The sequence below is a fragment of the Solanum dulcamara genome, chromosome 4, assembly GCF_947179165.1.
Source record: "Solanum dulcamara chromosome 4, daSolDulc1.2, whole genome shotgun sequence".
Lineage (NCBI taxonomy): Eukaryota > Viridiplantae > Streptophyta > Magnoliopsida > Solanales > Solanaceae > Solanum > Solanum dulcamara.
In genome coordinates, this window is record NC_077240.1 from 12,831,002 (window position 1) to 12,847,824 (window position 16,823).

The following is a 16,823-nucleotide window of genomic DNA, read 5'->3' on the forward strand; positions in this document are numbered from 1 at the left end:
AGTTATTTCTCTTAGTTATCAAACATAATTAGTATATCACATTTTGTATCATATCCGGAAAATAAAGTACAACCCATTCTTCTTAGCCTTTTTTTTTTCTTTCTTCCAATTAGAAATTCTGCTCCCTTTGTGCCGAGTTTCTGGAAAACATTTACGATGTTTAATGTTTTAAATACATATCTATACATCACATGTTCTTCAATTGAACACAATCTGATTTTATAGATAATATTAATGGATAGTTTCCTATACCTAGATAGAGAAAAACAAAAGAGCTTGAAACCCAAGCATCATCCTCCACTTTAAAAGATAAAAACATAAAAATAATGACTTTGAAATTACTCAGAAGTGAAAACTTGAGATCTGCAGGAGGAACATCAGAAAGCTTAAAGAATTCATATCATGTTGTGAGCCTATAAATTGCAACAGAACAAAATATTAAATAATACATTTAGAACTACCAAAAAAAAGGCATGCCCGATCTATTATCTACTTGCTCTAGCGAAAGTCCTATCACCCAAAAAAAGAAGTGACCACTTGTTCTCTCATTATGCGCTTTTTAATTCAAGGATGACGGTGAATTATACTTGTTTGCGATTAAATTTTCTACCAGCCTCAACAGCTTCCCTGCAATCATATTAGTACCTCATCACAATGAGAAAGAATGCGGATATAGAAACTACTGCATTTGCTAAACAGGAGAGCTTCAAGTATCAACATTCATACCTGAAAGCAGTTACGAGCTCCATACTTTCAGGGTCGATCTGTACGCCCTCATAGAAAGCATTGGCTGCCTCTTCAAACCTCTGAAAATGAAATATTAGAATATCAGAAAATATAGGTATACAAGTTTGAAAATTTTGACTCCAGGAGAAGAAGGGCATGCCTGCAATAGACGTAGAGCTGCACCTTCCCGATAACAAGCTTTTGCCCAATCTGGTCTAAGTTCTCTGCAGGCTTTGGCATCACTTAAGGCATGTTCAGCTTGACCCAGGCGGAGCCAACAGAGACTTCTATTGGAAACCAGAGTGCCATCAGTTGGATCAAAATCGATTGCCTGCAGATTATTAGCAAACACAAGTGAGCCTCGTAAGTGATGCATACACAATATTAATTAGTCTAATCCAATATACTTGCACCATGATAATTACTTCCTCTCATCATTATCTTCTTTCTTTTTTCCTTTAGCAGGTATTTTACTGGGGAATTCAGGAGGAATTCAATAAGCAAGCCTAATAGGTACCTGTGTATAAGCATCTATAGCCATAGCAAAATCATTCATCTTAAATGCCTCGTGTCCCCTAGCCTTTGCATCTGCAGCTCTCTTCTTTGCTTCAGGATTCACCTATAAACCAATTAATTATGCCGATGCAAGATATTTAGCACTATTCTATAAACTGGTTCTCCAACACAAGATGGTGACCATGCTGAGGTTCTTCAAATGTAAGAGACACATATAAGTAAAACATAGAGTATAAAAAAGATATTGATCCTCTGGGCAATTTGAAGCCAGCTGAAACGAAAAACTGGAACCACATCACTGGTATGATTTCACCAACTATAAAAGAGAAACTTTATGCATTTTGAAGCCCTAGGAATAGTTTAACTGGGTCAGTACCGTAAGCAAACATTGAATTGTTCCCACAACATTGTTCATTGGACTTATTGAGGACATTAATTTCATGCAACCAGATGCAGTGTTGATTATGTTTTTTACTACATATACTTGCACAAGCAAATTCTATTTGTTGCCTAAATTGGATGTATTGTCATATTCACGATGAAAGTATTTCAAGTCTGTCTTCAAGAGTGCTTCAACCAGAAGAAATGCAAGATCAAAAGATAGCATATACACGAGGAAAATGTATGCTCATTTTGTTCCATTTTCAGAAATGGTTCACTTTGGTTCCAGAATTACCCTTCACCATAGATGCTGCTTAGTCATTTTTGTTAATGATTATTATCATAAGGAGAACTAAAAAAACATGTGAAAATATTTCACTTATTGACATTATACAAAAAGGCAAATGTAAAAAAAGAAACAACAGAAAGAGGCAGTTAATACTTTTCATGTAAAATTTGACTACAGAATGACCCAAAATTCACACATAAAAAAGAAAACAGTGACCATTAATAACAGACCTCAGGTAAATCTTTCTTTAGAATAATAGGTTCGCTTGACTTGTTTGCTTTCCTCCCAGCTTCTGCTCCTTCCTGGTATTATCACAGTTTAGACAATTAAAAAGAAGCTGAAATTTGCATGTGAAGGGAAGGAAATAATAACCCAGCTAATACCAATATTTGCAAGCAACTCAGACAGAAGAACAAAATCAGCAGCAATTTATCTTACAGAGAGACAAATTAAGTACCTGTTCTCTCCTATATTCAGATTGCATAAACTCAATCACTCCATCCACACTCCATTCTGAAACACTTTGAATCCGTTGTGTAACGGGCAATAAAGCTTCAACAGCTGCCCGACTGCCTCTTGTAGCTGCAACTTGTATTGGTTTGGTACCATCCTGTAGAAATAGCAAAAGTAATATATCGGTATCAATAACAGTCCCTGCTGAAATTGCAAATTGAATTTCTTTTCCGGCGACTTGTTCAGAAATTAATGAAGTTCATGATTGAAGTTCTGTGTTCACCCAGAAGAAAGTTCTGAATGCCAGGGAGAATCCACATGAGTATATGTAAAGTACAGACACCGAGTCTCTAAATTAGATCAGAATGAATCACATATACTAAGTTAAAGATACATTAGACAAGGACAAAAAGAAGACTCCCAGGCCCCTTCAAGTCACAAAATAGTGGTATCACACGTAATACACCAGCTCTTTCATCTATACATGTCGGTTTTCATCGTAATGAATGATGATCCAGAAAACATGAGACAATTGAGCATCAGCCTTCAGCAAACAGTAAGCTGTAAGAAGTTACGCAGACACATTACAGAATGCACTGATAGTACTAAATCTTAGTTCTGCTAATACTGAATGCATACCATATCTGATCCAGCAAAGCTAAGCACTATCTACACTTTCTTCAGTAAAATGTTCTGAACCCCAGATTGGACCAGTTGATCTGTCAACACAAAAAAGCAGGTCTCAGTTTACCTGAAAACCTGTCAGAACCGGAGAACCCAGCAGTAGGACCAGAAAACCCATTGGATTGACTGGTTATACAACAAAATGACCAGGTTTACAATTTCTCATAAAAGGTCATTAAGAAACCACAATTAGTAAAATACCTAGACCCTAGTCTTGGTTTTATATGTTCTCTGACTGACATTCCCCTTTTCAGCCCGATATTCCCTCCCTCCCTCCCTCTCTCCCTCCCTCCAAAATGGTGAAGATCGCAGCAGTAGTCTTCAACAATGATCAACAATGGACCAGACTACAGTCCATATTACAAGATTCATGTCTTTTCTTTTCTCTCTTCTTCTCTTCTTTTTGTGTGTGTGGGTGTAAGCGCACTGAGCCGGGTAACAAGCTTACACCTTGGTAGATATATGGTTTTTTTGGTCGTAAAAGAGAGATTTCGTTACTACATAACAAAATGACAACAAGGAGCATGGTGTAACTCGGACACCACATTAGTACTTAAGTTTGTTATATTAGATGATGAAGGACCATAAGTTGTGGGTGAGCAATCTTCTCATTACCTAGTTTGAATTTACATACCTAAAATTTGATATCTATGAAAAGATACTACATTGCAGAATGTGAATGTATTGAATTAACTCAACAAGGATTGCTTTTTTAATACAACAAATTTATGTTGTATACTTTTGAAAATTATGTAATTTCAGAAATATTCAGAACAAAAAAATTGTGATATGCTTATGAAGTCAAAATAGAATTATTTTTCTCAACAAAATCATGAACCACTGACTCATAACCCTACGGTTATAAGTTCTCACTCTAAATCCGGGTTTATGAACATATCTTCAACTTCAATAATCCCCGAGAAAAGATGACCAAGGCACCTATATTCTACAAGGGATCTAGATGTCCAAACCAAACTATGCATGTCAAATCTTAAAAAGAATAAGGGGGTAGTAGACTAGAAAGTAATAAGGAATATAATTGATACAAGCTTGACAAATAGAACACATGAAATAAAACTAAAATTGTTCGGAATCAACTTTCCAACATTATAAAAAAGAAGGATTCCTTGGAAATTTCTACAAAAGATGTGAAATAATAAAGAAAATTATATTCTGTTAGATTTTCTTTTCAATTACCTCATCAGCAGCATTAGGATCAGCTCCAGCTTGTAGTAAGCAGTTAATGATTTCTGCACCACCATTATGAGCAGCAATGAGCAAAGGAGTTGCATCACCAGTCCTAACATTGACATCAGCCCCTGCCTGTATGGTAGCATAAAAGAAGTTAAGCCTTGAGTAGACAGATGGCATGCTTAACCAAGCAACATAGCAAAATCCAAACCAAAATGGAAAAATTGAAAAAGACAGTTCTAATAAGTGAAATAGATGGTCCCACAAACAACTCCTCCAATCTGGTGTAGCATATGCAAAAATAGCTTTACAGAGAGAAGATGAATTTTCTTTCCTTTTTCCTTTTTGGATAAGTAGACAGAAAAGATTGCTTTACACAATAAACCATCTTCGAATATGTAAGCAATGTTTTCTCCAGCATCTTGGATTAAGAACCAACCGTGTTAGTTGTACTCTATATCTACAAGGGTCTAAAAGTAGAACGTCCATAACTTCAAATGGAATCATAGGAAAAAAAGGTAAGATGAAAGAAGAGCTGATAAACAGTAATTCATTGGGAACAACATGATCGCATATTATATGTTTCCTATTGTGACAAACAATATGCATCCGGCAGTCGAGACTCCACAGACTCCTCTTTCCAAGTAGAACCAAACACTCAAGACTTTCAATTCCATTAACTTCTCTTTTCTCGAAACATTTTTTTGGGTTAATAGCACTTCTAATCACTCAATTATTGATAAATTCTGATTTTAGTCCCTATGGTATCAAACTAAGCACATTAAATCTTCAATTGATTGAATTGGGCATTCCCTTTGCTTGTGAATATTCACAATTCAACATAATTATTAATTGTTTCACCACTTAATGTAATATGCTAAATTTGTATTGTTACTTCATATTTGATGGTAATGTCATTCTTTAAATAGGCAAATATAACATATCACGAAGGGGCCAAAAACACACATCTTAAATAATTAAAGGTAAATATGTTGAGTCATATATCACAATGACCAAAAGTAAAATCTACCAATAATTTAGGGACCAAAAAGTTGTTATTCCTTCTTTGTCAAGTAAAAAGTGTTGTTATTCCTTTTTATCAAAGAATAAAGTTTATTAGCGACGGGAAAGAAAATATACATATGCATGAAGTATATCACAGAGTACAGAACCTAAAAAAAAGATATGGTTTTCTATAAATGACACCCAATCTTCTAAACCTACGGTGACCTCATGGGTGCACCAAAACACGTTAAGGGTTCAGAGTCTATTCTATAAGTGTACAAAATTCTTCTCTATTCCATCAAAAGCTCGCTTATTTCTTTCTCTATATATAGTCCACGTAAGTGATAGCGGAGCAACATCCAACGCCATGCGTCATCTCTTTTGCCTTTGAAAGATCCACTAAACAATACTTCTCTAACCATGCCTGGCAGCACCCATTAAAGACCAAACCAACATGGTATTTCCCACCACAAGCGAAACTAACTGATAATGTGAAGAAGATGATTCACATCTCCAGCGAAGCTTCTACACATGAAGCATCAACTGACACATGTAATCCTCCTTTCCCAAATTTCAACCGTCAAAGTCACATTGTAGATAGCCATGTGAAATGAAACACCAAATATTTGGAGAAGTGTGCTCCTCCCCACCAAGAAAATTCTAAGGGGACTTTACAAAAAAAGATGCCATTATTCCCCGCTCCCCATTTCTGTACATCGCGGCTAGCTGGTGGGGAACTTTTTTATGAAGTTTCTTAAATAGACTGAAATTCTATGACCTCCCAAACTTGCAAGTTTCTCCTAAATCCTCAATTCCATATATATTTCTTAACCTTGCACCATTTGTATTCGTTGAATTGACGTCTCCTTTTGGCATGAAACTATGTACATATTTGTAAATGTGGTACTCAATTACTTGTTCCCGCAGGTATTGTATCTCCATAAACTTATCCTACTCCCATCACCTACCCTAAATGATACATATCCAAAGAACACTTCCCACTCCTTCAAGATAGTATGATATTTTTAGTATCTCTTTTGCAGTCTGCAAACCTCTTTTCTACCCTTTCTATCACCGGGTCCTAAAACTATTTGGTCCTTATAAGATGCTCCAAGTGGTAGACCAAGATAAGTAGTAGGAAGCACCCCCATCTTGCAATTACATTATGTACCACATTGATTACATTATTCTATTGGATCAAAACTAATTGAGCAATCTTGAGTGTCTTTATGCATTTATCTACCTAAACTCCCTCCGAATTGTATGCTTTCGCTTTTTCAACTTTAATAAGGTGTGACTATGTTGACAAAGGTAGTTGGTTCTTGCCTTGGCTTATGCCACGTCAAGTAAGGTGCACAAAATTCATAAACCTATGTGGTCAAGAAATTTTTTCATAATATTGAGCTTAACCAGACATAAAGCTCCTACGCAAAGCCTCTCCTACATCTCAGAAACAAAAAGAGAGAATTAAAAGAGAATCATTGAAATGAATGCAACATGGGTGTGAGCCATTAACAACTGTTGCAGATTTAACAAGCAGAGGAGATCAAACCTTGTTCCTCAAGTACTATTAGGGAGCCCATTTCCACAGAAAGGCAAAAGGGAAGAAAGCAAAATCGAAACAAGATAATAAAACTGTAAAGGATGACCATCCAGTGAAAAGAAATGTTTGAATTGCCTATTTTGATAAACCTGAAAGCTGAAGTCTAATTTAAGTCCCAAACAGTTAGTCAATAAACTTTATATTGTAACATTGTGTTTTAAATGGCTTGTATCGCCTGTGAAATTGAGGTTAAAATATGTTAGTTTTGCTGGTAATAGTTTCTTTTTTCATAACCAAGAAAATCCCTAGGACCAGTGGCACAAAGTTAGAAACTCGGTGGATAATGAATCCACCCCTTTTACCCTTCACCACTTAATGCTGGTAATAAACTGAATGTACATAACTGAAATTTTTTCCCCTTCTCTCTTTAGCAATTTTTCTCATTTAATTTTCTAGGGTATCTCTCAAGGCCTTGTTTTATCCTTTTAATCATGTTTAATCTTCAATTTATTCAAACAAATATTTAAAAAGATTTTTTTAAAAAAAAAAAGCAGAATAGAAGTTGAGAGTTTCAGGAAAGAAAAACTCTAAGGTGTAATAGAACCAAATCTCACATAGCTTCATATGATCAAAGCAGTTTCTTGTGGTTTAATCTTTTAGCACAAATTTCGCACGGTTCCAACACAGCAAAGTGCATAATTGTAATTCATCAAACAACAGCACCATATGTTTTCTACAACACAACTTCTTCGGGATGCTCAATTGGAGTCAGCAATTTAAAGTAAAAGTGAAAAAGTAGAACAATCGAATGAATATATGCAGTCTTAATGAAAAATTAGAATTTTATTGACCTTTACTAACAGCTCCACGCAAGGGAATGAATCGGCTGCCACAGCTGATACCAAAGGACAGACATTATCATCTTCTGATTGAGCATGAATCTGCACAAAGTAATTTTTTAGGCCAAATGAAAAAATAGAAATTACTCCCTCTATCCCACTCACTTTCCTTTTTAGTCCGTCCCAAAAAAAAAAGAAGACATAATTCTATATTTAGTAACAATTTAACTTTAAAATGTCTATTTTACCTTAATGAAATGATTTATACCCACAAATATCTATGACTTATTTTAGACCCAAAATTTCAAAAGTCTTTCTTTTTTCTTAAATTCCGTGTCAAGTCAAACTACATCACATAAATTGGGACAGAGGGAGTATAATTTTTTCAAAAGAGTATCTTCTTAAACCACAAACCCATCCTCAACAGTAGAGAAGAATGCATCAAAATGTATTTGTATTTATTTTTTATTTTTTATTTTGGGGGGGGGGGGGGCACAATCCAGGACTTGGGTTTTTCCAAATATTATCAACATATGCCCTCTCTAACCAGTAAAAAATGCAAATCAGGTGCTGTATGCAATAAAGAATTGATCTGAGAAAATTACCTTGAGTTGAACTTATGAAAGAAAAATTTATCTTAAGTTGAATCAACTAATCAAAAGCTGATGTATACACTATATCTAAGCTAAATCTTTTTTTTTGGAACTGGTAACTTCATATATTTCTCACAAACAGTACATACCTATGTACTGAAAACCATTACAAATTTACTTCAAAATCCTGCTAACTCCTACCTAAATTGAATCTAGAACATCAATCATGGAGATAGTGTCATTTCAATAGATTTGATCACACCAAAAACATATTAACAAAAGGCAGTTTAGCTTAATCTTTTGCATACTATTCTCTATGTTATCAAAACATCTAGCATTCTTCTCCTTCCAAATTGTCCATCAGATACAAGAAAGGATAATTCTCCATATATCTAAGCTAACTTCTTTTTTCGCAACACAAAACATCAAAAAACAACCAAGGGTGTGTTCGGTAGCAAGGAAAATGTTTTCCATAAAACATGTTCTCTTCGAAGATATGTTCTCTTCGAAGATATTTTCTAAGAAAATAAATGGGTTTCTTAATTGTTTTCTTGTGTTCGGTATATATGCAAAAAATATTATCCTAAAACCATTTGCATATAATCTAAACAAATATTATGAGAGATGAAGGTTGGAAGGGGGTGTGGAGGGAGATGGGGCTACAGAGGTGTGGGGGTGAAGATGAGGTGTGTTGAAGGGTGGAGAGGAATGTGGAATGCCACTGGTAGAACTTGTATTTCTTACTTCTATTAAAAAGTCATTTCCTCATTTTTAAACAACTTACTTTCCTAAAGAAATATTTTCTAAAAATTTTGACCAACCGAACATGAGAAAATTGGAAAACATTTTCCCAAAAATATGTCCTCCATACCGAACACACCCCAAGTGAAACTGAAAAGCATGAAAGAAGATGGTCAGGTCAATTTTATTTTTATCAAATACAGAAAAAAGAAAAGAGGCGACGGGGTGAGAAAAGAAGAGAGGGCAGGTTGGGAGTGGAAATTCTACACTATTTGGCAAAGGGGAAAAAGTACATAAAACAAGAGGAAAAAGTAACATCTTAACATCTATTAATTGGTCACTTTTTGAATACATCAGTGTGCAAGGATTTGTTTGGTTGTGGAACCACCTCATCTAAAAGCTTTAATTGCAACTTGTTAGAGAGGAGATACTTCTATTATTTATCAACATGCCTCCTCACATGGCCTGACTCATTTTTTTCTTTTGGAGGGGAGGGGTGGGGTGAAATTTTCATCGATAAGGGTGAGGCGAGGTTTGAAAACGACGTCTCTCCTTGTTATAAAACCACAATGAACTGAGTAACCAACTAGGAAGCTTTAAGCCATTATATAGGAAACACTTAAACCATACAACTGCTTTCCACTTTGTCAAGAGAACTGTTAAACAATGGCTGGTATTTTTAAATTGAGAAAGAGGGGTTTAAGCAAGTAACAAAGCACTCACATTAGCATGGTGTTCCAGCAAAACCTTGACAACATCATCCTGGCCGAGACCTGCAGCCCAGATAAGTGGTGTTCCAGCATCACTTTGTAAATCAACATCTACGCCCTTTGACAGTAACAATTTAACCAATTCAATATGTCCTGCAAACAAAAACAATGCACAATGAAGTGTCACTCTGTGTAAAGAAGTACAAATAAATTGAAGAGTGCATGTAGCTACACACATCACAGTATGCAGGACACCACAATAAATAGCAATAAAGCAACAAGGAATGACATGTTGATTGATTTCTCTCATTGTTTTACCAATAGAGAACTAAAAGCTGACACTAAGATCTCAACTACTGATATCCATTAGAACATGATTAGATCCCCAATTCAGACTATGTGCCAACAAGAAAATAGATCTGCAAATATTTATTTATTTTGGTTAAGGTAAAAGTATTTCATTCATAAACATGGCCGAGTTGGACGTATACAAGGGATAAACCAAAAGGTAAAGAATCTACAAAATATGATTCTCTACAAAATTCTGCAAATATATTTCAGGAGAATTTGTGGTTTTTTCTTTCACATGTACTTCTGTTCTTGATACCCCGCTCCATTCACATTCATACTACTTAGAAGAGAAAAAAAAAAGGAAAATGTTAGAATTAAGTGGAAAAAATGTGGCATAACAGGTAGGCTTATGATGATTAACAAATTGCAGTTTGAGATGAAGATGTCTCATAATGTGTTTGTTATGAACACAACAAAGGCTAGTTATATGACCAACAACCCAAATTTTATGTTCCTCATAGAGTTGACTTAGAAGAACAAACAAATGAGACATAGAAGTATCAGTCTTCCTTACTACATCATCATTATATGTTCCTCGTAGAGTTAACAATATCAGATAACGTTTTGAGTTATGCCAGTTCTTTGAAGCTCTAGAAATCGAGGGTCATTTCAAGTCATCAATTGAGAACAAACGATGTAGCATTGACAGAGGGAAGGGAAAGAAAAGGTGAATGAAGCAAGAAAGGTCAGATGTTCCAACAAAATAGAGGCTAAAGTTAGGTTTTCGACAGATGAAAGTATAAAAGTGACCTGAAAGGCTGAAAAGTGTGAAGCAAATAGAAAACATAGCAAAGCCCGCTCTATCCGTCTCTGCTTCTTACTGCTGATCATAGCCTGATTTCCTAGCCTTTTCTGTGTTTATTTGCTTACAATAAGAACTTTGACCAATTCATTGAGGGGATTTAGTTCTTAGTTCTTACTCCCAAAACATGGGTCACTAAACTATTATTATGTGATTCAATAATTATGGAAACTTTGCTAAAAAGGAAATTTGCATATTATATAATATGACAAATTCTCAATACAATTTTCTCTTTCATATTCCTTACATCCAAAACAATTTCTATCCCCCCAAAAGTTCCATCAATTAATATCAAACAATTAAAATTTTAAAAAAAATATATAGACTGGTTTGTCAAACATTTTTATTTTAAAATGTGGAACTCCTTAAATAGAAGAGTTCACTGTACAAGAGCCACAAAGTTACGGCAATTAAATGCATATGAACCCAGGAATCTTTCCCTGGCACAAATAGAAGCTTCAATCACTTCTATTAACAAAGAGGAAGAACCTACCATTTCCTGCAGCATGATGCAAAGCTGTTGCCCCCGAGGCGCTGGGTATTGCAGGATCTGCACCATGTTCTATGAGATACTGGACAGTAGCGGTGTGTCCTTGCCTAGCAGCATGAAGAACAGGTGTCTCACCTATGATGAACAACATATTCAAATCAATATACAGAAATATCACTTTCAGCACATATCAATCAACCAATCAATAAGAGCCTCAAAATCAAATTAAATGGGAGCAATAATGTAAATCCTCCATATATTCCGCTGTATTTAAGTCCACCATTCCTATATTGAAGAATAATTTGTCTTTCAAAGCAAATTAAGGGTTTTCAAAAATTAGAGGGTCCCTGAATGATATGCTTGACCACATCGAATTAGTATCACTTATATGTATTACTTGCATCTGCCCGTTTTGTATTCCCAAGTTCGCATTGATTCTTAGATATTTTAGGTCATTTGAGATAACATGTACTAAGAAGAATGACCTAGTGTTTTTGTCTCCGATAGTATTCGAACCTGAGATCTGATGGCTCTCAACCACTTGATTGACTACTAGGCAACACCCTTGGGTGCTTCTTCTAAACAATAACTCAAATTAGGCCTATACAAATTTATTACTGTGGCTCATAAAATACCTTCATCATCTTTTTCGTTGACATCAATCTTCAAGTCTTCCACCAAGTACTTGCACAATTCAGTTTTTCCTTCCCTAGCAGCAAAAATCAATGCCCCTCTTTTGTTAGCATCCTTCACATCCGCCACTGTACCGGCCAACCCTTTCCCGTCATCCAGTTGCTTTGCCAACTCTGTTTCACAATCATCAATACTATATAGCATAGCATAAACTGGAATTCCCAAAATAAAGAAGGAAATTGAAAACTTACTCTTGATAAGATCAATATTCCCTGAACAAGCAGCCTTCAGAAACTTATTAACTTTTTCTCTAACTGCTCAAAACAATTTCACGATACATACATATATATATATATATATATATATATATATATATATTAAAAACATTATTGTTTGCAGTAAATTTCAAGAAAGGAAAAAGAAGTGAAAGAATCAAAACCTGCAAGAGCATCAGTAGCATCGGGAGCCATAATTTCTACTTTAGGCTTCGCTAGAAACTTATGGTGTTTATACAATGAGACCAGCCGAACAAGGGTTTTGCCAAAAAAGAGGGAAAAAAAAGAGCAAGGGTTTTGCAAGTTTGACTTCCAGTCAACCCAAATACCTTTTGGGTTTTACATAATATAAATTTTGGGAAATAAACGCTTGTACCCAAAAAAAAAAAATATATATATATATATATATTAATTCGCGTCTCTCTTTAATATCATTAGAGTATATGCAGTATTTCAGTGAAAAGACTACTCAATTATTGTTTCATACCATCAAAATATATAGATATCATCAGAGTATATATACTCTCTGATGGTATCAAGTATGAAGAAGAAGTGATTCAATGAATAGAACAAAGGTTAGTCGAATAAATAGTTTGGGTCGTGAGTCCAATTAAGGTAAATAGTTTAAATTAGGTCCAATTTGGGTGAATATTTTACCTAAGTGGTCTAATTTGTGTATTTTTCCTATTAATTTTTGGGTAACTTACAGAAATCTCACTAGTTTATGAGTTAATTATTTGGATTTATGTTAATTTATAATATTGCGAATCTTATCAGATTTTGGACTTTAGATACATATATTTGGCGCCTTCGGATACATTGGCAATTTGTTCAAGATACATTGTATATAAGTAGATTCGCATGTATCTGACTGTCTCGTTCGATTCTCTCCTATCTCGGTCGCCTCTCCCTGTATCTAGTATGATTCGCATGCACTTAGGATACATAGCCTATCTCGCTCGCTTCTCTCCCTATTTTAGTTATCTAGTAGCAAAAATACATTTTTAGATGTATTTGACTTGAAATTTGATACGAAATAATTAATTAGCGAGATAATATGTAATTATTTTAAATTATAGGAAGAATTAGTATATATGATAGGAATGTTTGTCTAATTAGGTAGTTTTTCCTATTTATTTTTTTACGTGTGTATGAGTATAATTTTATTTATATTTGCTTGATAATTAAGGTTTGAACTTGAGACTTTTTATAATGATGGACCATTCCACTACCGTGGTTAAAATATTTTGATTTGATAATCCATTATCGGAAAAAAAATAATCAAATATGTGTATAATAATATATTTGTTGCATTGGCGAAGGGCGAAACTTAACTCAAAATAATTGCTAATTCGAATTTAGATGAAATTTATAAATATAAAACAACAATAACAACAATATATTTAGTGTAATTTTATAAAATGAGATCTAGAAAAGAATAACATATACATGAGCCTTATCATTACCTCTCCGAGATAGAGGGGGCGTTTTGAAAAATATCATTCTTCTATTCAATTTGGAGCTCTAAGCAAACTTGATGCTATTTTCTAGTACATTTTTCTTGCTAACTACTCCCTTTTATTTAATTATTATTTTTCTCTTTCTTCTTAATCTTATCTAGTTTGAATTTGATGATATTTACTATTATTTTTATGGATTGAATTTTATGAAATTAGCTAAGATTCATTCTTATTTGCAATTCCATTTATATTTTAATGGAGATATATTTTCCAAAGCATTCTCTAAGCTTTTAATATCAAGCTCAAAACCTTAAAAATCACCCAACTTGAAAAAAATGATTAACTACTCAATATAAAATTGATAAAGTGAAGAAATTCCTTAAAACATAAAATTTGATCATGAGGACTTATTAGCAAATCAAATATATCGTTTAAATTAAATTATCATAATGCAATAAAAAGAGTATGGCTTCAAAATGGTTATTTTCAATTTTGTAAACACGATTTTCCTTCAAAATAATTTTATTACCAATTGTGTCGTTTTAGTACTCAACAGTTTGTGGAGTCTAGTTAATTGGAATACAGTGCAGTGGTATTCTAATATAATTCATTATAGTGATTTTCTTATTTGTTCAAATGTCGATAGTTCGGGGTGTCAAAGGGTGGACTGAGCTAAAATAAACGGCGGATTGAGACGAGATTTATTATTGGTCAATTTAAGTTATATATCAAATTATTTTTTAAATAAGTTGAATTGGATGAATCAAAATGAATTTAGCTAATAAATGAGTCTGCCATTGTCTGAACTTAAGCAGGTTGGACAAATTATGAATTAGTTTTGTCATCTCTATCAACACCCCTTATTAAAAAAAAATAACGTGTACGCCACTGATCACCACAATTCATGCAGGTATCTTGTATAGTTAATGGGCTTAACTTTTCTCCATTTTCTTAAGTCGATAGTTAGATGAGTGACACTAGTCTTATTTATTTATTAAGGGTCTAGATGGTTGATTTTGAAAAACACTTTAAAACTCTGATAAGAAAAAGATACTTCTTCTTAAGATATCAACTAATATCCTTAATTTTATTTTACATCGAAAAATGAAAATTGCTGGACATCAATAATACCCTCGATATGTATGGGATGTATAGACCCAAAGGACTCATATTCATGTTCATGGACGTAAAAAAATTAAATTAAATCACCATGGGTGGAAAAAGTATCATAACTAAATTTTGACCAAATTAAAATAGATTGTTCCAACTAGAACATCTTAGTCAATTATTGCTTCTACATTAACTATTGGATGATAAATTACATATAACGGCGATATAAGAAATTTTTACACCACCAAATCATATTTATCATGATTTTCATCATCAACCAGGGGCTTTCATCAAGTGATAATAGATATTAATAGTAGGGAAAATAAGCCATTTTTAATCTTATCGGATCAAATAAAAGACAATTACAAATAATTCTCCATATAAACATCAATTGCTAATTTATATCTATACTACATTAAAAACATGAAGTTCCTTAATAATGTTGTTTGAACTTTGTGCTCTTAATTAAAAGATTCTACTTTAGACAAATTGTCTTTTCACCATTTTTGTACAAAATATATATTTTGTAATCAAAGAGTTAAAATATATGATAAGAGGAAAATATTTTTAAAATTAAAAAGTTTTAAAATATATAGTAAAAAGAAAATATATAATAAGGGATTTTAGGAGAATCACACTTAAGGAGTCCTGGAATATATGTAAACAAAAATTATTATTAAAAAAGGAGTAATAATAATAGTTTAACAAGACAAAGAAAAATCCTAATTTGAATGTTATTATTTACGCATATAAACACAAATATCATATGTTAATAAAAGTGTGAACTCTCATTCATCTTAGTTTTTCAATCCTTAAAATCTATTGAGGTTAGTATATTAATTTATCCTTTTCCAATTAGTTTATTGTGTTTTTAATATTTTTTATTTATGAAAATAATCCACTTTTTTATTTTGCATATTAAAACTTATTTCACCTTTTTTATATATAAAGTTTCAAGTTTATTGCAATTTCACTGACGAAGAGGTCACAAATATTTGGTCTTTAATATGTTGTTTGGGCAGTTTATAACATGAGTACGTGATGATTTTTTTATCACTTCATTTTTTTTCTTGTATATTTAAAAACATCAAGCCTCTTACACTCTGTTTGGATGGTTGTTATGTATTGTTTCATGATGTATCGTATTATATTATATTGTGTTGTATTGTATCGTATTGTATTATTTTAATGAATACAATATTTGGATAGATTGTATCGTTCTCTGTCGTTATATAATGTCATGCATCGAGAATTTGAATGATAAACCTACAAGAAAAGTAGGATACGGAATAGAGCTATATATTATGGAATGGTAGGATAAAGGATAAAATAAAATTATTATTAAATAATAAATAAAGATAAAATGAGAAAAAAATATTAAAACATGATCACACCAAATCAGTCGTTACATAAAATGAGACTTTTCGTCGTTACCTAACGATAAAAAATCTCATTCTAACTATGGAGTTAAACAATACAATATACGATTTAAACAATAGGATACAATCAAAATAAATATTGTATTTAAACTAACAATACAATACAATACAACGGGTAACAACCATCCAAACAAGGTTAGTGAAATATTGTTCGTCTTTTTTGTCCTTTAAAAAATTATTTCACACTAAATAAAATAGTAATTTAATAGTTGTTTTAATATTTAGGATTTTAAGATAGTAATTTAATTATTATTATAATATTTATGTCATTTAAATAGATATAACACTTATTTTAATATTAATTGCTACTATTTAATAAGTTTATTCTTTTAATATATAATTTTATTTATTAACATGAAACACAGATGCAAAACACATACTCTAAACTAGTTCTTTTAAAAAAAAAAAGGAGAAGCAATCATCAATAAAGGTCAAAATACACCAACAATAATACATAAAATAATTATGTACATATCAGTAGTGTATATAACTTCTTAAATCCGTGTTGCCTCAATTAACTAAATTGAGAATCAACATAACTAGTGGTGAAATTGAGCGGCTAAAACTATGTAGCTCTGTTTCAATTGGCGCA

The 16,823-nt window shown here is 32.9% G+C and overlaps 1 protein-coding gene across 1 annotated transcript; it reads right to left on the reverse strand.

Moving 5' to 3' along the window:
• Positions 1-194: 194 nt before the first annotated feature.
• On the reverse strand, positions 195-12,532 carry LOC129886341 (uncharacterized). Its single transcript, XM_055960990.1, has 13 exons — positions 12,387-12,532; positions 12,199-12,261; positions 11,950-12,120; positions 11,318-11,449; positions 9,685-9,824; positions 7,640-7,729; positions 4,247-4,372; positions 2,370-2,522; positions 2,143-2,214; positions 1,244-1,345; positions 887-1,057; positions 727-806; positions 195-627 (listed from the first exon to the last, which is right to left on the reverse strand). The coding sequence occupies exons 1-13, from the start codon at positions 12,415-12,417 to the stop codon at positions 582-584; spliced, it is 1,377 nt and encodes a 458-aa protein (XP_055816965.1). The 5' UTR covers positions 12,418-12,532; the 3' UTR covers positions 195-581.
• Between the last annotated feature and the right edge of the window lie 4,291 nt (positions 12,533-16,823).

What these genes read in the sequence shown, in the direction of transcription:
- LOC129886341 (XM_055960990.1), bottom strand. Translation starts at nt 12,417, where the DNA reads ATGGCTCCCGATGCTACTGATGCTCTTGCAG. An exon ending in CAACGAAAAAGATGATGAAG is followed by an intron (nt 11,450 to 11,949) that starts GTATTTTATGAG and finishes TGTTCATCATAG; the next exon opens with GTGAGACACCTGTTCTTCAT. An exon ending in TAAAGAAAGATTTACCTGAG is followed by an intron (nt 1,346 to 2,142) that starts GTCTGTTATTAA and finishes ATTGGTTTATAG; the next exon opens with GTGAATCCTGAAGCAAAGAA.